General features: G+C 40.4%; 1 protein-coding gene and 1 long non-coding RNA gene across 2 annotated transcripts in view; one reads left to right on the plus strand and one right to left on the minus strand.

The window, feature by feature from the left end:
- trim8a (tripartite motif containing 8a) overlaps positions 1–7,665 on the plus strand; it is a 64,038-nt gene extending 56,373 nt beyond the window's left edge. Inside the window, exons 6-8 of the mRNA XM_061910147.1 lie at positions 2,788–2,819; positions 2,921–3,036; positions 4,680–7,665. Of these exons, the coding sequence (XP_061766131.1) occupies positions 2,788–2,819; positions 2,921–3,036; positions 4,680–5,221 (690 nt within the window). The 3' untranslated portion in view covers positions 5,222–7,665. The remainder of the gene's footprint in view (positions 1–2,787; positions 2,820–2,920; positions 3,037–4,679) is intronic.
- Positions 1–26,766, minus strand: part of LOC133558954 (uncharacterized) — a 91,628-nt gene that overhangs the window by 62,967 nt on the left and 1,895 nt on the right. Inside the window, exon 2 of the long non-coding RNA XR_009808066.1 lies at positions 26,368–26,578. This is a non-coding gene — a long non-coding RNA (uncharacterized LOC133558954). The remainder of the gene's footprint in view (positions 1–26,367; positions 26,579–26,766) is intronic.

Genomic DNA, 26,766 nt, shown 5'->3' on the forward strand with positions numbered 1-26,766 from the left:
TGAACGTTGATTTAAATTGTCAGGAAAGTAGAGGAAGGAATTTAAAACGTAAAAAAGGTATATGTGTTTAAAAATCCTAAAATCATTTTATAAGGTTGTATTTTTCCTTTAAAATTGTCTTTCTGAAAGTAAAAAAATAAATGAATTTATTTAAACAAGTGAAGACCAAGTCTTTAAATTATTTTCTTGGATTTTCAAATTCTATTTGAGTTTTGTCTCTCTTAGAATTAAAAATTTCGAGGAAAGCGAGACCAGCTTGCTAGTAAATAAATAAAATTTAAAAACTAGAGGCAGCTCACTGGTAAGTGCTGCTATTTGAGCTATTTTTAGAACAGGCCAGCGGGTTACTCATCTGGTCTTTACGGGCTACCTGGTGCCCGCGGGCACCGCGTTGGTGACCCCTGATGTAGACAGAAAAGGGAGAATGGATGCATTTTGGCTTAGAAACTAAGGATAAAGGTGAAGTTATAACACTGAAACGCTCTCAGGAAGAGGTGCTTAAGACATGTCTAAAGTCCATTGACAGTCAGCAGTCGTGTTTTAGCTACTTCTGAATCACTAATCCTCGCCTCCATGGTGACAAATAAAGTAAGTTTCTTACAAGTATCATCCCTGCAGGACGAGGAATAGCTAAAAATGCTTCACTACACTCCATAGCTCACTGGCGTCAGAATGTAAACAAACGCCATTGGTGGATCTACACCTAACATCCACTCTAATGATACCAACTACAAGAGCGTATCTAGTCCATACTATGATTACGTCAATATTTTTTGGCATCAAAAAATCGTCTTTTGTTTTTTAAAAATGTATATTATGTTTATAAACTCAGGAAATGTGTCCCTGGTTAGATGAGGACTTTGAATATGACCAATTTATGATACTTGGTATAAGATTGATACCCAAATTTTGTGGTATCATTCAAAACTATCAAACAACAGAAGAATAAGTGATTATTGCATTTTAACAGAAGTGTAGATAGAACATGTTTAAAGAGAGAGGAAGCAGATATTAACAGTAAATGAAGAAGTAGATTGATAATCCACTTCCTACCGATTGTCCTTAATAATTTTGACAAAATAGAATGGAAAATGACACAATATTTAACAGAAGTGGAGATAGAACATGTTAAAAGAAAAGGTGAGCAGATATTAACAGTAAATGAACAAGTAGATTAATAATTCATTTTGTACCACTTGTCCCTAATAATTTGTACAAAATAATAGAATGGAAAATGACAATATGTTACAGCAGGGGTCACCAACGCGGTGCCCGTAAGGACCAGATGAGTCGCCAGTTGGCCTGTTCTAAAAATAGCTCAAAGAGCAGCACTTACCAGTGAGCTGCCTCTATTTTTTTAAATTGTATTTATTTACTAGCAAGCTGGTCTCGCTTTGCTCAACATTTTTAATTCTAAGAGAGACAAAACTCAAATACAATTTGAAAATACAAGAAAATATTTTAAAGACTTGGTCTTCACTTGTTTAAATGAATTCATTTATTTTTTTACTTTGCTTCTTATAACTTTCAGAAAGACAATTTTAGAGAAAAAAATACAACCTTAAATTTGATTTTAGGATTTTTAAACACATATACCTTTTTACCTTTTAAATTCCTTCCTCTTCTTTCCTGACAATTTAAATCAATGTTCAAGTATATATATATATTTTTTTGTAAAGAATAATAAATACATTTTAATTTAATTCTTCATTTTAGCTCCTGTTTTTTTCGAGGAAGAATATTTGTGAAATATTTCTTCAAATTCAATAAAATTATTCTGGCAAATCTAGAAAATCTGTAGAATCACATTTAAATCTTATTTCAAAGTGGGATTTTAACCTATTTAAAAAATGTCTTCAAAATTATAAAATGAATCTTAATCAGGAAATATTACTAATGCTATTCCATAAATTATTTTTTTATTTTTTTTCAAAAATATTGGAATTAGCTAGTTTTTCTCTTAATTTTTTTTGGGTTGAATTTTGATTTTTAAAAGAGTCGAAATTGTTTCAAAATTTAATTGTAATTTTTTTCATGTTTTCTCCTCTTTTAAACCGTTCAATTAAGTGTTTTTTTCATCATTTATTCTCTACAAAAAAACTTTCTGTAAAAGGAAAAAAAATGTATGACGGAATGACAGACAGAAATACCCATTTTTTTTTATAGATTAAGATTTATTTATTAAAGGTAAATTGAGCAAATTGGCTATTTCTGGCAATTTATTTAAGTGTGTATCAAACTGGTAGCTCTTTGCATTAATCAGTACCCAAGAAGTAGCTCTTGGTTTCAAAAAGGTTGGTGACCCCTGTGTTACTGCATATGTCAGCAGACTAATTAGGAGCCTTTGTTTGTGTACTTACTACTAAAAGATAAATTATCTTGTATGTTCACTATTTTATTTAAGGACAAACTTGCAATAATAAATATGTTTAATGTACACTAAGATTTTTTGTTAAAATAAAGCCAGTAATGCAATTTTTTGTAGTCCCCTTTATTTAGAAAAGTACCAAAATAGTTTTAGTACCGGTACCAAAATATTGGTATTGGGACAACACTACATCAAAGTAGCTATAATACTCTGCTACAGTTACTTTTTTGACTTGTTTTGCTTGGCAGAGATTTACTGTGTCTCATGCAATTGCTATCATTTGCATAAACACAAAAACACATTATAATTATAGCAAACCTCCGAGAGCAAATTTAAAAGGATTTTAAATATTGACTGTTGCACAGTTCACAAAATGCCAAAATAGCCTACAATTAACTAATGTTTCTTTTCTTTGCCAGAACACGAAGCCTTACCAACTACTAATGGACAGGTAAGTGTTTTCTGCATTTTTGCTTTCAACCACATTTTTTCGAGACAATCTGGTGCATTTGTTTTAAGTCATTTAAATGAAATGTGAATTTGTGATTGTAGGTCCAATTCTCAGTTGAGCGGTGCCATGCCTCCCCTCTCAGTGGGCCAAATCAACTCTCATCATTTATTCTCAGGCCTCTCAACGCAGGAGAAGAATTTGCGCAAAATATTGGAAGGTAGGGCAGATTTAAGGCCTACTGAAAGCCACTACTAGCGACCACGCAGTCTGATAGTTTTATATATCAATGATGAAATATTAACATTGCAACACATGCCAATACGGCCGCTTTAGTTTACTAAATTACAATTTTAAATTTCCCGCAGAGTTTCTTGTTGAAAACGTTGCGGAATGATGACGCGTGTTTGTGACGTCTCGGGTTGGAGGCGACATATTAGCCCAGCACCACTTACGGCTAAAAGTCGTCTCTTTTCATCGCATAATTACACAGTAATTTGGACATCTGCGTTGCTGAATCTTTTACAATTTGTTCAATTAATAATGGAGACGTCAAAGAAGAATGCTGTTGGTGGAAAGCGGTGTATTGCAGCTGTCTTTAGCACCGAGACACAGCCGGTGTTTCTTTGTTGTGAAGCTTTAACACAGAGCGGTCAAGCGAACATGTTTCTCTACGTCAACCAGCATTTTTTTGGATGGGAAAATTGTGATATTAAGCCGGCTTTTACTGGGGACAACAGTGGATTATGCGTCCTCCTGCAGTAGCTGTCAAAGAAGGCTCCTCGGCTTCTCACCGCAGCCATCCGACTTTAAGGTATGTCTTTACAATCTCACTAAAACATTATTAAAACAATAAGCAGATAAGGGATCTTCCATAATTATCCTAGTAAATGTGTCTAATTACATCTGAAACGCTCACACTGCCGCCGCCCGGAGCTGTCGCTTTTTTTTTTTTTTCTAGTCCTTCACTATCAATATCCTCATCCACGAATTATTCATCCACGCTCAAATTAATGGGGAAATTGTCGCTTTCTCGGTATGAATTGCTCTTACTGCTGGAGGCTCACATTATAAACAATGTGAAGATGTGAGGAGCCCTCACACCCGTGACGTCACGCAATTTGTTCAATTAATAATGGAGACGTCAAAGAAGAATGCTGTTGGTGGAAAGCGGTGGATTGCAGCTGCCTTTAGCACCGAAACACAGCCGGTGTTTCTTTGTTGTGAAGCTTTAACACGGAGCGGTCAAGCGGACATGTTTCTCTATGTCAACCAGCATGTTTTTGGATGGGAAAATTTTGATATTAAACCGGCTTTTACCGGAGACATCAGTGGATTATGCGTCCTGCAGTAGCTGTCAAAAAAGGCTCCTCGGCTTCTCTCTGAGACACTGCCGACTTTGAGGTATGTCTTTACAATCTCACTAAAACAATAAGCAGATAAGGGATCTTCCAGAATTATCCTAGTAAATGTGTCTGATTACATCTGAAACGCTCACATTGCCGCCGCCCGGAGCCGTCACTTTTTTTTTTTTCTAGTCCTTCACTGTCAATATCCTTATCCACGAATTATTCATCCTCGCTCAAATTAATGGGGAAATTGTCGCTTTCTCGGTCTGAATTCCCCTTACTGCTGGAGGCTCACGTTATAAACAATGTGAGGATGTGAGGAGCCTTCACACAAACTTTATCGTGGATGTTCTCTACTAAATCCTTTCAGCGAAAATATGGCAATATCGCGAAATGATCAAGTATGACACATAAAATGGACCTGCTATTAAATAAGAAAATCTCATTTCAGTAGGCCTTTAAGAGTTTGCAGCCATTTATGTGGAACTCATCCTGGCTTCTTTCATATTGTCAGATCCTGTCAACGAGGCGTCCATCCTTGAGATAGTCCCCACGCACTTCAGCACAGTCGGCGCCCGTTCAGGACTCAACAAGAGGAAATACGGCATGGCTTTCCTAGAGAACAGCCCAGAAAACTCCACTTCCCAGCATCCACCGCCTCTGATCTACAGCAGCAAAAAGCCTCTTTTGGCTGACCACGGCCAGCATACCTCAAACATGTTCCCTTCTGAAGGCCAAGGCCACAGCCGCTTCCTGGACGCCTCGGCCCAACACTCGGCGAGCGTTTTCCCGCCACACCTCCGGGGCGGGGGCGCGTCCCAGCAGGCCGTGTACGAAGGGAGAAAAGTCCTGATGTGTACTCTGAACAACTGCTGCTGCTCCAGGCCCACAGCTGCTCGAGCCCACTACCCAACACACGACTCCTTTGCCCCCATCGCCTCTCAGGAGTTTGGCACCCTCCCTGCCAGTCAGCCCCTGCAGCATTTACCCATGAGGCACCCTGACTATTATGGGCTGTATAGCCAGTCTTCAACCAAGCATTACGGGACCAAGTGACGACCTCACCGTCAACAACCAGCTTTATTGACAGTTCATCTTTTCTTCATTTTGGATTCCAAATACACTCAGTGCACTAGTTATTAAGAACAAGAGCTCTTATAAAAATCATGTATTGCAAAACTACTTAAAGGGGAACATTATCAACAGACCTATGTAAGCGTCAATATATACCTTCATGTTGCAGAAAAAAGACCATATTTTTTTAACCGATTTCCGAACTCCAAAAGGGTGAATTTGGCGATCGAAACGCCTTTCAATTGTTCGCAGTCGGAGCGATGACCTTTCACCCGTGACGTCACAACAGGAAGCAATCCGCCATTTTCTCAAACACATTACACACACAAGTCAAATCAGCTCTGTTATTTTCCGTTTTTCGACTGTTTTCCGTACCTTGGCGACATCATGCCTCGTCGGAGGGTGTAACAACACGAAAGTTGACGTACGTGGAGTGTGCTAATCAGACATATCAATGGTCACGGCCTGCTAATCGATGCTAACATCCTATTTAGGCTAGCCGTATGTACATATTGCATTATGCCTCATTTGTAGCTATATTTGCATCGAGCCTTTCCCTCCACCCACATTTAATGCCAAACAAACACATACCAATCGACGGATTCAAGTTGCACCAGTGTCAAAAGATGCGAAAGTCCCTCGTTTATTCTGCACACTGACGATAGCGATGCTACGACAGAGATGTGTGGATACCCTGCGACACTCAAAACAGATGCATTTCCAACGATAAAGTCAACAAAATCACAAAGGTGAGTTTTGTTGTTATTGACTTATGTGCTAATCAGACATATTTGCTCACAGCATGACTGCAAGCTAATCGATGCTAACATGCTATTTAGGCTAGCTGTATGTACATATTGCATCATTATGCCTCATTTGTAGCTATACTTGCATCCAGCCTTTCCCTCCACCCACATTTAATGCCAAACAAACACATACCAATCGACGGATTCAAGTTGCACCAGTGTCAAAAGTCCCTCGTTTATTCTGCACACCGACGATAGCGATGCTACGACAGAGATGTGTGGATATCCTGCGACACTCAAAGCAGATGCATTTCCAACGATAAAGTCAACAAAATCACAAAGGTGAGTTTTGTTGTTATTGACTTATGTGCTAATCAGACATATTTGCTCACAGCATGACTGCAAGCTAATCGATGCTAACATGCTATTTAGGCTAGCTGTATGTACATATTGCATCATTATGCCTCATTTTTAGCTATATTTGCATCTAGCCTTTCCCTCCACCCACATTTAATGCCAAACAAACACATACCAATCAAAATATTCAAGTTGCACCAGCGGTCAAAAGATGCAATCGTTGGTTGGAAGGCGATCGCCGAATTCGTCCTCGTTGCCGCTTTAGTTTCTTCTTCAATTTCATTTTCGCTATCTGCCTCCACACTCCAACCGTCCGTTTCAATACATGCGTAATCTGTTCAATGGCTTATGCCGCTGAAATCCGAGTCTGAATCCGAGCTAATGTCGCTACATCTATTTAGGCTAGCTGTATGTACATATTGCATCATTATGCCTCATTTGTAGCAATATTTGCATCCAGCCTTTCCCTCCACCCACATTTAATGCCAAACAAACACATACCAATCGACATATTCAAGTTGCACCAGTGGTCAAAAGATGCAATCGTTGGTTAGAAGGCGATCGCCGAATTAGTCCTTGTTGCCGCTTCAGTTTCTTCTTCAATTTCGTTTTCGCCATCTGCCTCCACACTCCAACCATCCGTTTCAATACATGCGTAATCTGTTCAATCGCTTATGCCGCTGAAATCCGAGTCTGAATCCGAGCTAATGTTGCTATATCTTTCTGTTCTATCCGCCATGTTTGTTTGTATTGGCGTCCCGCAGTGACGTCACAGGAAAATGGACGGGTGGATATAGCGACGGTGAAAATCGGGCACTTTGAAGCCGTTTTTCCGGATATTGCGTGATGGGTAAAATTTTGAAAAAAACTTCGAAAAATAAAATAAGCCACTGGGAACTGATTTTTTTATTGGTTTTAACCCTTCTGAAATTGTGATAATGTTCCCCTTTAATGACGTCGCCTGCACATATATATATGTGTCCTATTACCATGGCAACTTGCCTGGAAATAATCATGCAGATTATATAATGTGGTCTTAACTCAATGGAATTCATCCACTGTATGTTAAAGAAAATACATTGGGGAAAAAACCACAAGGACTAAAGAGACATCAGTGCCTGAAAAGACTCGACGCTCTTATTTGGACTTATTTCCTGTTTGCTGCTGAAAGCATGCAAGGAAGCTCGTGTGCACTCCAAAGTCCACGTGGCTTGAAACAAACACTGGACCACACATGCTTGTCAATATTTTACTACATTTGTAAAGGTTTTAATAAGCCACAAAAACAGTGGGAATATGAAATAAAATATTGATTTCATTCCATACAGTGTTTTCTGACATGAGTAAAAAGGATCCTATGAAGCAAATCTAACTTTTCCTAAATGTTGGTACCTGGTTTTCTCGAAAATTTGAAACCAAACCATGGAGGCATGGAAAATATATCTACAAACCCCGTTTCCATATGAGTTGGGAAATTGTGTTAGATGTAAATATAAACAGAATACAATGATTTGCAAATCCTTTTCAACGCATATTCAGTTGAATGCACTACAAAGACAAGATATTTCATGTTCAAACTCATAAAATGTATTGTTTTTTTCAAATAATAATTAACTTAGAATTTCATGGCTGCAACACATGCCAAAGTAGTTGGGAAAGGGCATGTTCAACACTGTGTTACATCATAAGTTAAAGAGTGGACATGTTGGAGGCTCTTTGGCGAGTTCAATAAACGTTTGGGAACTGAGGAAACTAGTTGTTGAAGCTTTGAAAGTGGAATTCTTTAACATTCTTGCTTGATGTACAACTTAAGTTGTTCAACAGTCCGGAGTCTTTTTGTCGTATTTTACGCTTCATAATGCGCCACACATTTTTGATGGGAGACAGGTCTGGACTGCAGGCGGGCCAGGAAAGTACCCGCACTCTTTTACTACTAAGCCACGCTGTTGTAACACGTGGCTTTGCATTGTTTTGCTGAAATAAGCAGGGGCGGCCATGATAACGTTGCTTGGATGACAACATATGTTGCTCCAAAACCTGTATAGACCTTTCAACAATAATGGTGCCTTCACAGATGTGTAAGTTACCCACGCCTTGGGCACTAATACACCCCCATACCATCACAGATGCTGGCTTTTGAACTTTGCGCCTATAAGAATCCAGATTTGTTCCGGAGGACACCACGTCCACAGTTTCCAAATATAATTTGAAATGTGGACTCTTCAGACCACAGACCACTTTTCCACTTTGCATCAGTCCATCTTAGATGAGCTCGGGCCCAGCGAAGCCGGTGGCGTTCCTGGATGTTGTTGATAAATGGCTTTCGCTTTGCATAGTAGAGTTTTAACTTGCACTTACAGATGTAGCGACCAACTGTAGTTACTGACAGTGGTTTTAGGAAGTGTTCCTGAGCCCATGTGGTGATATCCTTTGCACACCGATGTCTGTTTTTGATGCCTGAGGGATCAAAGGTCCGTAATATCATCGCTTACGTGCAGTGATTTCTCCATATTCTCTGAACTTTTTGACGATTTTATGGACCATAGATGGTAAAATCCCTAAATTCCTTGCAATAGCTCGTTGAGAAATGTTGTTCTAAAACTGTTCGATAATTTGCTTACAAAGTGGTGACCCTCGCCTCATCCTTGTTTGTGAATTACTGAGCATTTCATGGAAGCTGCCTTTATACCCAATCATGGCACCCACCTGTTCCCAATTAGCCTGCACACCTGTGGGATGTTCCAAATAAGTGTTTGATGAGCATTCCTCAACTTAATCAGTATTTATTGCCACCTTTCCCAACTTCTTTGTCACGTGTTGCTGGCATCAAATTCTAAAGTTAATGATTATTTGCAAAAAAAATAATAATGTTTATGAGTTTGAACATCAAATATGTTGTCTTTGTAGCATATTCAACTGAATATGGGTTGAAAAGGATTTGCAAATCATTGTATTCTGTTTATATTTACATCAAACAAAATTTCCCAACTCATATGGAAACGGGGTTTGTATAAAACTATCTTGCCTTCTTATAAACTTGATCCAAATGAGCTGTTTGTAATTTGAGGTTTTAGTGACGTTTTTTCGCCAAGTAACGTCAACAAATATCTCCGTGTATGGTCGAGTTTTACCTGTAGAGCACGGGTATCAAACGTGCGGCCGGAAGAGGTTTTTTCGGCCCTCGGGATGAGTTTGCGAAGTATAAAAATAAGCTGAAATTTTTTAATGAAAGAAACAGTGAAGTGAAGTGAATTATCTTTATATAGCGCTTTTCTCAAGTGACTCAAAGCGCTTTACATAGTGAAACCCAATATCTAAGTTACATTTAAAGCAGTGTGGGTGCCACTGAGAGCAGGTGGGTAAAGTGTCTTGCCCAAGGACACAAGGGCAATGACTAGGATGGCAGAAGCGGGGATTGAACCTGCAACCCTCAAGTTGCTGGCACGGCCACTCTACCAACCGAGCTAAACCGCAGTAGTGACCATGTTATGAAAACGTATTGCACAGTTATTGTTTTGAATCCCCTGTCATCCTAGTACCCCCGGCCCCCCGCCCCAGAGAGGAGTTGTACAGTCTAATGGCGTGTGAGTCTATTAGTCCTGCACTTGGGATGAAGCAGTCTAGAACTGAACAGGCTCCTCTGGCTACTGATAACGCTATGCAGAGGGTGACTGGCATCATCCAGGATGTTCACTAGTTTGTCAACAGTCCTCTTCTCTGCCGCCGTCACCAGTGAGTCCAGTTTCATTCATTGGCTCCTTTCAGAGACACTGGCGGTCACCGCACCCCTCCAACTTTCAGGTATGACTTTATATTCTCACTAAAACACTATTAACACAATGAGCAGATAAGGGATTTTCCAGAATTATCCTAGTAAATGTGTTTAATAACATCTGAATCGTTCACATTGCCGTCGCCTTTTTTTTTAGTGCTTCACTCTAACTTTCCTCATCCACAAATCTTTCATCCTCGCTCAAATTAAAGGAGAACTCGTCGCTTTCTCGGTCCGAATTGCACTTGCTGCTGGTGGCTATGATTATAAACAATGTTCAAATGTGAGGAGCTCCACAACCAGTGATGTCACCCGCACATCGTCTGCTACTTCCGGAACAGGCAAGGCTTTTTTTATTCCCGACCAAAAGTTGCGAACTTTATCGTCGATGTTCTCTACTAAATCCTTTCAGCAAAAATATGGCAATATCGCGAAATGATCAAGTATGACACATAGAATGGACCTGCTATCCCCTGCTATCCCCGTTTAAAACACTAGTAACACAATAATCACATAAGGGATTTTCCAGAATTATCCTAGTAAATGTGTCTAATAACATCTGAATCGCTCTTACTGCCCTCGCCTTTTTTTTTTCTAGTGCTTGACTCTAACTTTCCTCATCCACGAATCTTTCATCCTCGCTCAAATTAATAGGGAAATCTTCGCTTTTTCGGTCCAAATCGCTCTCTCTGCTGGTGGCCATGATTATAAACAATGTTCAAATGTGAGGAGCTCCACAACCCGTGACATCACGCGCACATCGTCTGCTACATCCGGTACAGGCAAGGCTTTTTTATTCCCGACCAAAAGTTGCTAACTTTATCGTGGATGTTCTCTACTAAATCCTTTCAGCAAAAATATGGCAATACCGCGAAATGATCAAGTATGACACATAAAATGGACCTGCTATCCCCTGCTATCCCCGTTTAAAACACTAGTAACACAATAATCACATAAGGGATTTTCCAGAATTATCCTAGTAAATGTGTCTAATAACATCTGAATCGCTCTTACTGCCCTCGCCTTTTTTTTTTCTAGTGCTTGACTCTAACTTTCCTCATCCACGAATCTTTCATCCTCGCTCAAATTAATGGGGAAATCTTCGCTTTTTCGGTCCAAATCGCTCTCTCTGCTGGTGGCTATGATTGTAAACAATGTTCAAATGTGAGGAGCTCTACAACCCGTGATGTCACCCGCACATGGTCTGCTACTTCCGGAACAGGAAAGGCTTTTTTATTCCCGACCAAAAGTTGCGAATTTTATCGTCGATATTCTTTACTAAATCCTTTCAGCAAAAATATGGCAATACCGCAAAATGATCAAGTATGACACATAGAATGGACCTGCTATCCCCTGCTATCCCCGTTTAAAACACTAGTAACACAATAATCACATAAGGGATTTTCCAGAATTATCCTAGTAAATGTGTCTAATAACATCTGAATCGCTCTTACTGCCCTCGCCTTTTTTTTTTCTAGTGCTTGACTCTAACTTTCCTCATCCACGAATCTTTCATCCTCGCTCAAATTAATGGGGAAATCTTCGCTTTTTCGGTCCAAATCGCTCTCTCTGCTGGTGGCTATGATTGTAAACAATGTTCAGATGTGAGGAGCTCCACAACCCGTGACATCACGCGCACATCGTCTGCTACCTCCGGAACAGGCAAGGCTTTTTTATTCCCGACCAAAAGTTGCGAACTTTATCGTGGATGTTCTCTACTAAATCCTTTCAGCAAAAATATGGCAATACCGCGAAATGATCAAGTATGACACATAGAATGGACCTGCTATCCCCGTTTAAAACACTAGTAACACAATAATCACATAAGGGATTTTCCAGAATTATCCTAGTAAATGTGTCTAATAACATCTGAATCGCTCTTACTGCCCTCGCCTTTTTTTTTTCTAGTGCTTGACTCTAACTTTCCTCATCCACGAATCTTTCATCCTCGCTCAAATTAATGGGGAAATCTTCGCTTTTTCGGTCCAAATCGCTCTCTCTGCTGGTGGCTATGATTATAAACAATGTTCAAATGTGAGGAGCTCCACAACCCGTGATGTCACCCGCACATGGTCTGCTACTTCCGGAACAGGAAAGGCTTTTTTATTCCCGACCAAAAGTTGCGAACTTTATCGTCGATGTTCTCTACTAAATCCTTTCAGCAAAAATATGGCAATACCGCGAAATGATCAAGTATGACACATAGAATGGACCTGCTATCCCCTGCTATCCCCGTTTAAAACACTAGTAACACAATAATCACATAAGGGATTTTCCAGAATTATCCTAGTAAATGTGTTCAATAACATCTGAATCGTTCACATTTCCGTCGCCTTTTTTTTTAGTGCATCACTCTAACTTTCCTCATCCACAAATCTTTCATCCTCGCTCAAATTAAAGGAGAACTCGTCGCTTTCTCGGTCAGAATTGCACTTGCTGCTGGTGGCTATGATTGTAAACAATGTTCAAATGTGAGGAGCTCCCCAACCCGTGATGTCACCCGCACATCGTCTGCTACTTCCGGAACAGGCAAGGCTTTTTTTATTCCCGACCAAAAGTTGCGAACTTTATCGTCGATGTTCTCTACTAAATCCTTTTAGCAAAAATATGGCAATATCGCGAAATGATCAAGTATGACACATAGAATGGACCTGCTATCCCCGTTTAAAACACTAGTAACACAATAATCACATAAGGGATTTTCCAGAATTATCCTAGTAAATGTGTCTAATAACATCTGAATCGCTCTTACTGCCCTCGCCTTTTTATTTTCTAGTGCTTGACTCTAACTTTCCTCATCCACGAATCTTTCATCCTCGCTCAAATTAATGGGGAAATCTTCGCTTTTTCGGTCCAAATCGCTCTCTCTGCTGGTGGCTATGATTATAAACAATGTTCAGATGTGCGGAGCTCCACAACCCGTGACGTCACGCGCACATCGTCTGCTACTTCCGGTACAGGCAAGGCTTTTTTATTAGTGACCAAAAGTTGCGAACTTTATCGTGGATGTTCTCTACTAAATCCTTTCAGCAAAAATATGGCAATACCGCGAAATGATCAAGTATGACACATAGAATGGACCTGCTATCCCCTGCTATCCCCGTTTAAAACACTAGTAACACAATAATCACATAAGGGATTTTCCAGAATTATCCTAGTAAATGTGTCTAATAACATCTGAATCGCTCTTACTGCCCTCGCCTTTTTTTTTCTAGTGCTTAACTCTAACTTTCCTCATCCACGAATCTTTCATCCTCGCTCAAATTAATGGGGAAATCTTCGCTTTTTCGGTCCAAATCGCTCTCTCTGCTGGTGGCTATGATTGTAAACAATGTTCAGATGTGAGGAGCCCCACAACCCGTGATGTCACCCGCACATCGTCTGCTACTTCCGGAACAGGCAAGGCTTTTTTTATTCGCGACCAAAAGTTGCGAACTTTATCGTCGATGTTCTCTACTAAATCCTTTCAGCAAAAATATGGCAATATCGCGAAATGATCAAGTATGACACATAGAATGGACCTGCTATCCCCGTTTGAATAAGAAAATCTCATTTCAGTAGGCTTGTAAGCAAAATTCCAAAAAGTGCAGTTCCCCTTTAAGAGTAGTCAGTGTATAGGTTGCAGTATAGATCTACAATTCACTGAAAATGACTTAAGACAGCCATTATTGCTATAACAGGTGCAAACAGAAGTCAGTATCAAAATGCAGCATGGTGGTGTTGACATCATTGCCTGAGGCCGCACGAGTGCTGCCGGCACATGTGTTCCAACATGTGCAGAGACTTTGTGAAGCAGAGCAGGGGCCATTCCCTTCGGAACCTGGACTGCACCTCTTTCAAACTGAAGAGACGAGCTTTGTCCAGATACAAATATTTTAGTACCGGTACCAAAATTATTTGGATGCTTTTCGGTACTTTTCTAAATAAAGGGGACCACAAAAAATTGCATTATTGGCTTTGTTTTAACCAAAGATCTTAGGGTCACATTAAACATATGTTTCTTATTGCGAGTTTTTCCATAAATAAAATAGAGAACGTACAAGACAACTTGAGCAAACAAACAAATGCTCCTAATTTCGCTGCTGACGTATGCAGTCACATATTGTGTCATTTATCATTCTATTATTTTGTCAACATTATGAGGAACAAACTGTAAAAAAAATATTATTAATCTGTTTGTTCATTTACTGTTAATATCAGCTTACTTTCTCTTTTTACATGTTCTATCTACACTTCTGTTAAAATGAAATAATCACTTATTCTTCTGTTTTTTGATACTTTAAATTAGTTTGGGATGATACCACAAATTTGGGCATCAATCCGATACCAAGTCGTCACAGGATCATATTAAAAGTCCTCATGTGTCCAAGGACATATTTCCTGAGTTTATAAACATAATATAAATTAAAGCTGCAAGCAGCGACGGACAGGACCGACTTTTGCTGGTGTTTCCTGCCTTTACCCATTCAACATATCTTTACCTGCACTTTACCTACCTCCCCTGCATCCTGGGGTCACACTGGTGCTTCTTTCTTTCACCCGGTCAACATATCTTTACCTGCACATTACCTACCTTCTCTGTATCCTGGTGTCAAACTGGTGCCTCCTTCTTTCACCCAGTTAACATATCTTTACCCGCACAGTGCCTACCTTCTCTGCATCGTGTGGTCACGCTGGTGCTTCCAGCTTTTAAGCGGCCATCTTGAGACGGCAGCAGCGCAGCGGCATCAGCGCAGAAGTTTTTTGAAGGCTTGTAAAATCAAAACCGGAGCAGTTAGAAAAACTCTTTGCGCAACTTTTAATCAGAAGGGTTCAATCTGTTTCCTGTGCGAGTTTGAAGCCGACACGACAAACGCGCTCAGAGGAGATACTGTTTGAAAAAAGGTGACGGTTTTTACAAAACTTTTGTTTTGAAGGGGTAATTGCCAACTTCCTGTTACAATTCCTGTTGATTTTTGCTGAAGGATGTAAATGAATGAAATGTAGGTCTACATGAGACCCACATAGAGGTTTTTGTTTCATGTCTCTACAACATTCCTACCGGAAGTTACAACCAGTTTTGTCTGTGTTTTCTTCCTAGGAGCAGTTTTGTCTGTGTTTTATTCTTAGGGGGCGCTAGAGCGCAATTTTGAGTTTGTGTTTTTTTTATTTTTTTTATTAGGTCGCAATTTTCACCAGTCCTGATGTCAGTGTCAAGTTTGGTGAGTTTTGAAACATTTTAAGGGGGTCAAATTACTGCTCAAAAAGACGAAAATTACTTTTTTTTTTAGGAAACTTTTGTTGTGAAGGGGTTTTTGCCAACTTCCTGTAGATTTTTCCTGAAGGAGGTCAGTGAATGAAATCTAGGTTAAAGTCAGACCTACATAGGAGGTTTTTGTTTCATGTCTCTACGCCATTCCTAACATAATTTACTTAAGATTTATTTTTACATTTATGTTAATATAACGTTTTATAAATGTGTACGATTAGTCTTCTCATCTTATTTGTATGACAATTTTTGAATGTTCTGTTCATTCTTATCGTTATTTTAGTGCAATAAAATGTGAAGTGAAGTGAATTATATTTATATAGCGCTTTTCTCTAGTGACTCAAAGTGCTTTACATAGTGAAACCCAATATCTAAGTTACATTTAAACCAGTGTGGGTGGCACTGGGAGCAGGTGGGTAAAGTGTCTTGCCCAAGGACACAAGGGCAGTGACTAGGATGGCAGAAGCGGGAATTGAACCTGGAGCCCTCAAGTTGCTGGCACGGCCGCTCTATCAACCGAGCTATGCCGGTTATATATATATTTATATATTTAATATATATATTTATATATTTAATTATATATTTCCATTTGACTGTTTTGATAACAGTGCACTTTTTTATTTTGGGTTTCGGGCTCTTAATTTAATTTATTTTTAAGGTATTTTTGTCAGTATATTTAAGTATTATTGACGTAGTGTATTCATTTTAGTTTTTGCATTTCTTTAGGATTTATTTAAGATTTATTTTTGCATTTATGTTAATATAACGTTTTATAAATGTGTACGACTAATTTTCTCATCTTATTTGTACGACAGTTTTTGAATGTTCTGTTCATTCTTATCGTTATTTTAGTGCAATAAAATACTTTACAGTTTACAACCAAGACATTAAGTCGCACTGGAAACGCACTTGTGTGTGTGTGTGTGTGTGTGTGTGTGCGTGTGTGTGTGTGTGTGTGTGTGTGTGTCCGAGTGAACCAAGCGTCATGTTAATTGTGTTTATTTTATTTTATTTTGGGTTGAAGATGAATTTTTAAAGTGTTTTAATTTGTTTTTCAAAAGTATCGATACCCCGCAGTCCCCCCCCCCCCCCCATCAGATATCAGTATCGGCGATACTGGCCGATATCGGATTGAATCGGTATCGATACCCAAATTTGCGATATTGCCCACCCCTACAATCAAGCCAATCTGGTGGAAGCAGGTGGAGATGTTCAGCCCTCAGCTCTCACTGCTGCCCCTTCAGGTCTGGAGTGTGCTCTGCAACTCAGTGGTGTTTGTGCTGCTCTGTACGTTGACTTGACAGGCATCAAATTCTAAAATTAATGATTATTTTCAACAAAAAACAAAAAAATGTTTATCAGTTTGAACATCATGTTGTTTTTGTAGCATATTCAACTGAATATGGGTTGAAAATAATTTGCAAATCATTGCATCAGTCCATCTTAGATGAGCTCGGACCCAGCCAAGCTGGCGGCGTTCCTTTGTGTTGATAAATGGCTTTGGCTTTGCATAGTAGAGTTTTAACTCGCACTTACGGATGTAGCGACCAACTGTAGTTACTGACAGTGGTTTTATGAAGGATTTCTGAGCCCATGTGGTGATATCCTTTACACACCGATGTCGGTTTCTGATGCAGTACCCCCTGAGGGATCAAAGGTCCGTAATATCGCTTACGTGCAGTTTGTATTTACATATAACACAATTTCCCAACTCATATGGAAACAGGGTTTGTGATATTTGAACCTTTTCTGCTGGTGGTGTGCCTCTGTATTTTTTGGGTGGAAAAAAATGTGCCTCGGCTCAAAAAAGGTTGAAAAAAACAGGTTTAAACACGGCGGCGTTCCTTTGTGTTGATAAAGGGCTTTCGCTTTGCATAGTAGAGTTTTAACTTGCACTTACAGGTGTAGCGACCAACTGTAGTTACTGACAGTGGTTTTATGAAGTGTTTCTGAGCCCATGTGGTGATATCCTTCACACACCGATGTCGGTGTTTGATGCAGTACCGCCTGAGGGATCAAAGGTCCGTAATATCGCTTCCGTGCAGTTTATATTTACATCTAACACAATTTCCCAACTCATATGGAAACTGGGTTTCTAATATTTGAACCTTTTCTGCTGGTGGTGTGCCTCTGTTATTTTTTGGGGTGAAAAAAAATGTGCCTCGGCTCAAAAAAGGTTGAAAAAAACAGGTTTAAACACGGCGGCGTTCCTTTGTGTTGATAAATGGCTTTTGCTTTGCATAGTAGAGTTTTAACTCGCACTTACAGATGTAGCGACCAACTGTAGTTACTGACAGTGGTTTTATGAAGTGTTTCTGAGTCTATGTGGTGATATCCTTTACACACCGATGTCGGGTTTTTTATGCAGTACCGCCTGAGGGATCAGAGGTCCGTAATATCGCTTACGTGCAGTTTATAATTACATCTAACACAATTTCCCAACTCGTATGGAAACAGGGTTTGTGATATTTGAACCTTTCCTTCTGGTGGTGTGCCTCTGTATTTTTTGGGGTGGAAAAAAATGTGCCTCGGCTCAAAAAAGGTTGAAAAAAACAGGTTTAAACACGGCGGCGTTCCTTTGTGTTGATAAATGGCTTTCGCTTTGCATAGTAGAGTTTTAACTTGCACTTAGAGATGTAGCGACCAACTGTAGTTACTGACAGTGATTTTATGAAGGATTTCTGAGCCCATGTGGTGATATCCTTTACACACTGATGTCGGTTTTTGATGCAGTACCGCCTGAGGGATCAAAGGTCCGTAATATCGCTTACGTGTAGTTTATATTGACATCGAACACAACTTCCCAACTCATATGGAAACAGGGTTTGTAATGTTTGAACCTTTTCTGCTGGTGGTGTGCCTCTGTATTTTTTGGGGTGAAAAAAAATGTGCCTCGGCTCAAAAAAGGTTGAAAAAAAACAGGTTTAAACACGGCGGCGTTCCTTTGTGTTGATAAATGGCTTTCGCTTTGCATAGTAGAGTTTTAACTTGCACTTACAGATGTAGCGACCAACTGTAGTTACTGACAGTGGTTTTATGAAGTGTTTCTGAGCCCACGTGGTGATATCCTTTACACACTGATGTCGGTTTTTGATGCAGTACTGCCTGAGGGATCAAAAGGTCCGTAATATCGCTTACGTGCAGTTTATATTTACATCTAACACAATTTCCCAACTCGTATGGAAACAGGGTTTGTGATATTTGAACCTTTCCTTCTGGTGGTGTGCCTCTGTATTTTTTGTGTGGAAAAAAATGTGCCTCGGCTCAAAAAAGGTTGAAAAAAACAGGTTTAAACACGGCGGCGTTCCTTTGTGTTGATAAAGGGCTTTCGCTTTGCATAGTAGAGTTTTAACTTGCACTTAAAGATGCAGCGACCAACTGTAGTTACTGACAGTGGTTTTATGAAGTGTTTCTGAGCCCATGTGGTGATATCCTTTACACACCGATGTCGGTTTTTGATGCAGTACCGCCTGAGGGATCAAAGGTCCGTAATATCGCTTACGTGCAGTTTATATTTACATCGAACACAATTTCCCAACTCATATGGAAACAGGGTTTGTAATGTTTGAACCTTTTCTGCTGGTGGTGTGCCTCTTTTTTTTTTGGGGTGAAAAAAATGTGCCTCGGCTCAAAAAAGGTTGAAAAAAACAGGTTTAAACACGGCGGCGTTCATTTGTGTTGATAGATGGCTTTCGCTTTGCATAGTAGAGTTTTAACTCGCACTTACAGATGCAGCGACCAACTGTAGTTACTGACAGTGGTTTTATGAAGTGTTTCTGAGCCCATGTGGTGATATCCTTTACACACCGATGTCGGTTTTTGATGCAGTACCGCCCGAGGGATCAAAGGTCCGTAATATCGCTTACGTGCAGTTTGTATTTACATCTAACACAATTTCCCAACTCATATGGAAACAGGGTTTGTAATATTTGAACCTTTTCTGCTGGTGGTGTGCCTCTGTTATTTTTTGGGGTGAAAAAAAATGTGCCTCGGCTCGATCAAAAAAGGTTGAAAAAAACAGGTTTAAACACGGCGGCGTTCCTTTGTGTTGATAAAGGGCTTTCGCTTTGCATAGTAGAGTTTTAACTTGCACTTACAGATGTAGCGACCAACTGTAGTTACTGACAGTGGTTTTATCAAGTGTTTCTGAGCCCATGTGGTGATATCCTTTACACGCCGATGTCGGTTTCTGATGCAGTACCGCCTGAGGGATCAAAGGTCCGTATTATCGCTTACGTGCAGTTTATATTTACATCGAACACAACTTCCCAACTCATATGGAAACAGGGTTTGTGATATTTGAACCTTTTCTGCTGGTGGTGTGCCTCTGTATTTTTTGGGCTCAAAAAAGGCTGAAAAACACAGGTTTAGCCCTGCCCAGAAACGCGTAAAAACATAAAACTCAGATTGTAGCCTCCTTCTCTTTGACTGCCATGTCAACGTTCTGCTTTCTGGCAATACCATCCCTCTTTGTCTCATTATTGGAGCCGCTTGTCAAGTTACGTCGGCGAGTGGGAATAACTGATGAGACGTACAGACCCCACAAACCCAACCCTCCACTGTCTCTCCCGGGGTATCATTTGCCAGCAGACTCATCGCTGGAAGAGGAGGGGCAGAGCGACGGCGGATCTCGGCGTAGACTTTTTTTTAATGAGAGCCGCCATCGTGCACTCATCTACTTATCTGTCACTCACACGCCTTTCATCAAGGCCCCAGCATACAGTGATGGGGGCGGGGTGGAGGACGGCATAAGGGGAGGAGAAAAGGAGCGATGAGAGCAGGAGACGCCCATCACTTATTTATGCCTTCTAAAATGTTCTTTTTCACCCTTTAATCCGCTTCACTCCAGCCCCCTATTCAAATTCTAGTAAAGTGGATATGAAGATTTTCTGATCGGAACATGCCCCCCCCCTCCCCCTCTGGCCTTGAATATATATAAGATGTAGAGGAGTAGGCGGAGCTGATTTAGTTACAGTGTGACATCAATCTGACACTTATTGTGTACGTGTGTGAGTCAGCCTATTAGCATTCCTCCTGTGTGCCGTTCCTCCTGTGTGTGGTATTAATAAAACATACAGTAGATATTCATAGGGAGGCCTTACTGTCAGCGTGGTGTTCAGTGAATAACGTGGCACTGAACACCACAAAAACCAAGGAACTCATCTTTGACTTCAGGAAAAACACTACAACAACGGCGAGGAGGTGGAGAGAGTCAACTCCTTCAAGTTCCTCGGCACCCTCATATCTGCTGACCTTGTCCTGGACCCAAAATACAACTGCGGTCATCCGGAAGGCCCAGCGGAGACTCCGCCTCCTGAGGGTGCAGACCGGAGAGGCAGCTGTTGGTGACGTTCTACCGCTCGGCTGTCGAGAGCCTGCTGACGTACTGCGTAACAGTGCGGTACGCCAGCCGCACTGAAGCAGACAAACAGGCGATTCAGAGGGTCATACAGTCTGCACAAAACAAATCATCGGCTGCCCTCCCTGAAGGATTTACACAACTCCCGTTGCCTCAACAGAGCAAAAAAACATTACCAAGGACAGCACACACCCTGGCTTCCACCTGTTCGACTACAGGTGCATCAGAGCCAGGAAAAACAGGCTCAGAGACAGCTTCTTTCCCAAAGATGTCACCATGTTGAACTCTAACTTATAATAATAATAATAATTCAACCCTATACAATATCCTGCCCTAATACCCTTCGAGTGCAATATGTCTGACACTGATTGTTATTTATTACTTCGGTACTCTTGTCTCGTTCTGTATATCGTACAGTATTTTGTATTTCTATAGTGTTTTGTATATTGTACAGGATTGCTTATAATTTTTATTGGATAGTAGTCTGTTTATTTCAATTGTTAGTTTTTCCTTTATTGTGTTATTTATTTCATCCCATATTTGTTCCCACTACCGCACCTTAAATTGGAGACTTTAATCTTCCATCCATCCATCCATTTTCTACCGCTTATTCCCTTTCTGGCGCCTATCTCAGCTACAATTGGGTGGAAGGCAGGGTACACCCTGGACAAGTCGCCACCTCATCGCAGGGCCAACACAGATAGACAGACAACATTCACACACTAGGGCCAATTTAGTGTTGCCAATCAACCTATCCCCAGGTGCATGTCTTTGGAAGTGGGAGGAAGCCGGAGTACCCGGAGGGAACCCACGCAGTCACGGGGAGAACATGCAAACTCCACACAGAAAGATCCCGAGCCTGGATTTGAACCCAGGACTGCAGGAACTTCGTATTGTGAGGCAGACGCACCAACCCCTCTGCCACCGTGAAGCCCGACTTTAATCTTGTTATATGCAAATATAATAACAATAAAGTCCATTCTATTCTATTCTATTCTATACTATTATATCCTTCAGTACGATTATGCTAAAACGACGGCCACTACAATAAAACACGACCGTGATTTATTTTTGGAAACGGCCATTGTACAGCAGTGTCCAGAGTCTAAAAATGATTATTACTTTAATATAATCGAGACAAACAGAAGAAGTATTATTAAATATGAACTAAAAATACACAAGGTAAACAACCACTAAAAGTTGCAGATACAAGAGTTAAAGTTAAAAGTTAAAGTGTGCTGAAATTACTCTCTGCATTTGACCCATCCCCTTGTTCCACCCCCTGGGTAGTGAGGGGAGCAGTGAGCAGCAGCAGCGGTCGCGCTCGGAAATCATTTTGGTGATTTAACCCCCAATTCCAACTAGAGAGGTCCGATAATTATCGGCCGATAAATGCTTTTAAATGTAATGTGGGAGCCTAAATACTGTTTAAGTTCATTCAAATTTTATGGAAGGTGCTTTGTTTACTCAGCCAAAAGGGGACTATTTACTTTATTTGCATAATAAGAACATTTATATATTGAATGCTTAGAGTAATTATATAAAGCGCACTTTATTTGTAATTATTGAATTTTTCTAAATAATTTGATGACGTAACTGTTTTAATTGTATACATGGCGGCAGGATCTGTGTGGTCAGGGGGTTTTGGGACGCAAAGTGTCATGGGTAATGGCAGTCAGGTGCGGTGGAATCGAGCCACACAGTTTTTTGACCTCATTCATACTTTTTCTAACTCGTACTGCAACAAACTCTCTTTATTTTATCATTCATTTGTTCCTACATCGTGATTGTTTTACGTTTTGAATTATTAAGTTCAGAAGTAAACCATACAAAAGGAAGAGGAACGCCCGGATTTTGTTTTGTCGTTGCCGCAAGAAGCGGAGTGAAGGAGAAAGTAGAGGAGCGTCAAGCTAAGGCTACATTAGGAATCTACATGTAATATTGGAAATTATTAGTATCGGTTTTAAAAAAAAAAGTAAAATTTGTGACTTGGCCAACAGCCATACGGGTCACACTGAGGGTGGCCGTATAAACAACTTTAACACTGTTACAAATATGGACCACACCGTGAACCCAAACCAAACAAGAATGACAAACACATCAAACACAGCCACACGCGGCTATGTTGGATCCACTATGGACTGAACTTTTCACAGTATCATGTTAGACACGCTCGACATCCATTGCTTTCGGTCCCCTAGAGGGGGGGGGGGGTTGCCCACATATGGGGTCCTCTCCAAGGTTCTCATAGTCATTGTCACCGACGTCCCACTGGGTGTGAGTTTTCCTTGCCCTTATGTGGGCCTACCGAGGATGTCAGGGAATATAGATTATTGTGTTGTGGTTTGTGCAGCCCTTTGAGACACTAGTGATTTAGGGCTATATAAATGAACATTGATTGATTGATTGACATTTTGGGAGAACATCCGTACCGTAACACAACATAAACACAACAGAACAAATACCCAAATTCCTTGCAGCACTAACTCAGCCGAGACGCTACACCAGGGGTGCCCATTACGTCGATTGCGAGCTACCAGTCGACCACGGGGGGTGTGTCAGTCGATCTCCAGCCAGGCTTTTAAAAAAAATAGACCTAAAAATGAGTGATCATCAATCTTCACCAAGACGTCACTTAAATGACATTCACGGTACCCGAGGGTCTTGTGAGATGACGCTGGCTGCTGCAAGATCATTATTATGAAAATATGACCGAGAGGAAGGCGAGAAACACTTTTTATTTCAACAGACTCTCGCGCCGTACCTTCCGTCAAAACTCTAAAGGCCGACTGCACATTTCCTATCTTCACAATAAAAGCCTTGCTTCATGCTGCCTGGGCTAACTAAATACAGAGTCTCGGAAAACTGGCGTGCACAAGCGATCCCTCAGAAAGCTGGCGTGCACATCTCTTGTGCACGCCAGCTTTCCGAGACTCTTATTTTGTTAGCGCAGGCAGCATGAAGCAGGGCTTTTATTGTGAAGATAGGAAATGTGCAGTCGGCCTTTAGAGTTTTGACGGAAGGGACGGCGCGAGAGTCTGTTGAAATAAAAAGTGTTTCTCGCCTTCCTCTCTGTCATTTTTTCATAATAATGAACTGGCAGCAGCCAGCGTCATCTCACAAGACCCTCGGGTGCCGTGAATGTCAATCAAGCAAGCTACGGAATTTGCCGCCAATGTTTTTCTTGTAAAGTGTATGGAAGCTGGATGAATTAGATGCCAAAAACCAACCACTTTCATGTGGTATTGTACAGAAAGGACCACTTTTTTTCTCCTCCATTTGAAAATGTGGGCGTCATCATCATTACTGTCTGATTCCAATCAATGCAAGTCATCAGAATCAGGTAATACACCAACTTATATTCTTGTCTTTGTGAAAGAAAGACATCTATATGTGTTACACATGCTTGTATTATCATTAAACACATTTAACTTGTTTACAAAAATGTCTCTTTCATAAATAAATAAATATAAATGAGGTAGATCCCCTCGAGTTGGTCAATTGAAAAGTAGCTCGCCTGCAGAAAAAGTGTGGGCACCCCTGTGCTACACTATACACCACCCGCTACCCCCAAACAACTCCGCCCCCCCAACCCACCCACCTCAACCTTCTCATGCTCTTTCCGGAAGAGCACGTTCTAAATTCCAAGCTGCTGTTTTGAGGCATGTTAAAAAAAAATAATGCACTTTGTGACTTCAATAATAAATATGGCTGTGCCATGTTGGCATTTTGTTCCATAACTTGAGTTGATTTATTTTGAAAAACCCTTGTTACATTGTTTAACACATAACAACAAAATTAGGCATACTAATGTGTTAATTCCACGACTGTATATATCGGTATCGGTAATTAAGAGTTGGATAATATCGGAATATCGGCAAAAAAGCCATTATCGGACATCTCTAATTCCAACCCTTGATGGTGAGTGCCAAGCAGGGAGGTAATGGGTCCCATTTTTATAGTCTTTGGTATGACTTAGTCGGGGTTTGGACTCACTACCTACTGATCGCAGGGCAGACACTCAAACCACAAGGCCACTGAGCAGGATAAAGTAGACCAAATCTAAAAATTACATAATACACAATTAAGGTTGATAACAATTATAAGTTACAGATACATCGTGTACAACATATTACCCAAAAAATATAATTATTATATGAACTAAAAAATACACAGTTAGGATAAACAACAAAAAGTTGCAGATACAGTTGTGTCCCAAATCTTAAAAAAATATGACAGAAAGATTATCATTAAACCCAAACAAAAGAAATTACACAATTTAAAGGGGAACTGCACTATTTTGGAAGTGTTCCTATCATTCACAATCACTACATAAGACAAGAACAGATGTTTTTCATTTTTTTTACTGCATTCTAAGTCGTAAAATATGGCAAGTACGAGGTGGTTAACAGTGATAGTGATAAAAACACTAGAAAAAAAAACATACAAAAAGCGGCAACAATACTTAAGGCCATTAAATAAATAAATTGGCAAATAGTATTGCTATTATAAGTATTAAAAGGTAGACAAACTATTTTGACCACAGATACTGTATCTAATTAGCTTATGCTGATATATTGACTTACTGAGCCAGTGATCTAGTCAAAGTTATTTCTAGATTAAAAATAATGCCTCTCACCTGGAGAGGAGAAATTTGTGGCCAGAAACCGAAAAGTTGGTCAACTCTGACGTTCAATTTCGATCCTTCGTGAAGATTATGCTGAATTCTCCAAACGGGAAGATATAAACATCCCATCAGTCGGCATCGTAATAAGAGCAGACATTGTGCTGTAAGTGATTATAATAATATGTTGGTAGTATCAATCAATCAATCAATCACTCAATCAATGTTTACTTATATAGCCCTAAATCACTAGTGTCTCAAAGGGCTGCACAGACCACCACGACATCCTCGGTAGGCCCACATAAGGGCAAGGAAAACTCACACCCAGTGGGACGTCGGTGACAATGATGACTATGAGAACCTTGGAGAGGAGGAAAGCAATGGATGTCGAGCGGGTCTAACATGATACTGTGAAAGTTCAATCCACAATGGATACAACACAGCAGCGAGAGTCCCGTTCATAGCGGAGCCAGCAGGAAACCATCCCAAGCGTACGGGTTGTATGGTATACCGATACTAACCAATAACAGCGGTACTAATGAATTGAAAACAGTACCATACTTGTCATGATCTGCTACTTGGATCGTGTCATATTCTGTTTTTGTTCCGTCTTTGTATCACATCCTGTTTAGTATTTGTCTTCCTTAGTTCCTGGTGGCACTTCCTCTTTGTTTCCGTTGCCATAGTCACGTATTAGTGTCACCTGCATCTTGTTTTTTACGCACACCCGCCTTGTGATTACGTTCCTGTATTCAAGCCAGCCTTCTTTGTTCATTCTTTCTCGCATTCTAGTTTCTGTTCGATGCAACAGGTGACGTCGCTGACTTCTCATTGTGGTAAAAGACTTTTTGTGCTCGTTAGCTTCCACGCTATTCCTCTGTTTATTTCCCTAGCTCACATGCTGGCGTTGTTAGTTCCTTCTAGCTCCCATGCTAGTTCGGTTTGTTTTGACTTTAGTGCCTTGTGCAAGTGTTTTTGTTCCTAGTCTGTTTTGTCGGTGATAATAAATCTTCATTTCTTACCTTCACGCCGTGTCCGAGTCCGACTGCGTCGATTGAGAGAACGAACCCGCACCACGATGCCAAGCTAAGCGTCACAATACTGCTTTTCAAAAATATTGGGACTTTTTTTCTTCCATCGCCATGATTTGCGCTGTAGTGACGATGCTGGCATTCAACCCTCGACTCCTGTCAGTCAGCACGCACACTGTCACACAGCAATTGCAAGTTGAAACTGTGGAGAAAAAAAAGGTGGATTTTGGCTTTATACTTATTGATAAAAGTGGAGCTATAAACACTAAATCGCTGCTGTAAAACATACCGGGTGGCTAACGTCTCTCTGCAGTGTTTTAGCTACTTCTTAATCACTAACCCTGGTTTCCTTGGCGACAAATGATCTATGTTTCTTACAAGTATCATCTC

Source organism: Nerophis ophidion, linkage group LG09 (assembly GCF_033978795.1).
Source record: "Nerophis ophidion isolate RoL-2023_Sa linkage group LG09, RoL_Noph_v1.0, whole genome shotgun sequence".
NCBI classification, from domain to species: domain Eukaryota; kingdom Metazoa; phylum Chordata; class Actinopteri; order Syngnathiformes; family Syngnathidae; genus Nerophis; species Nerophis ophidion.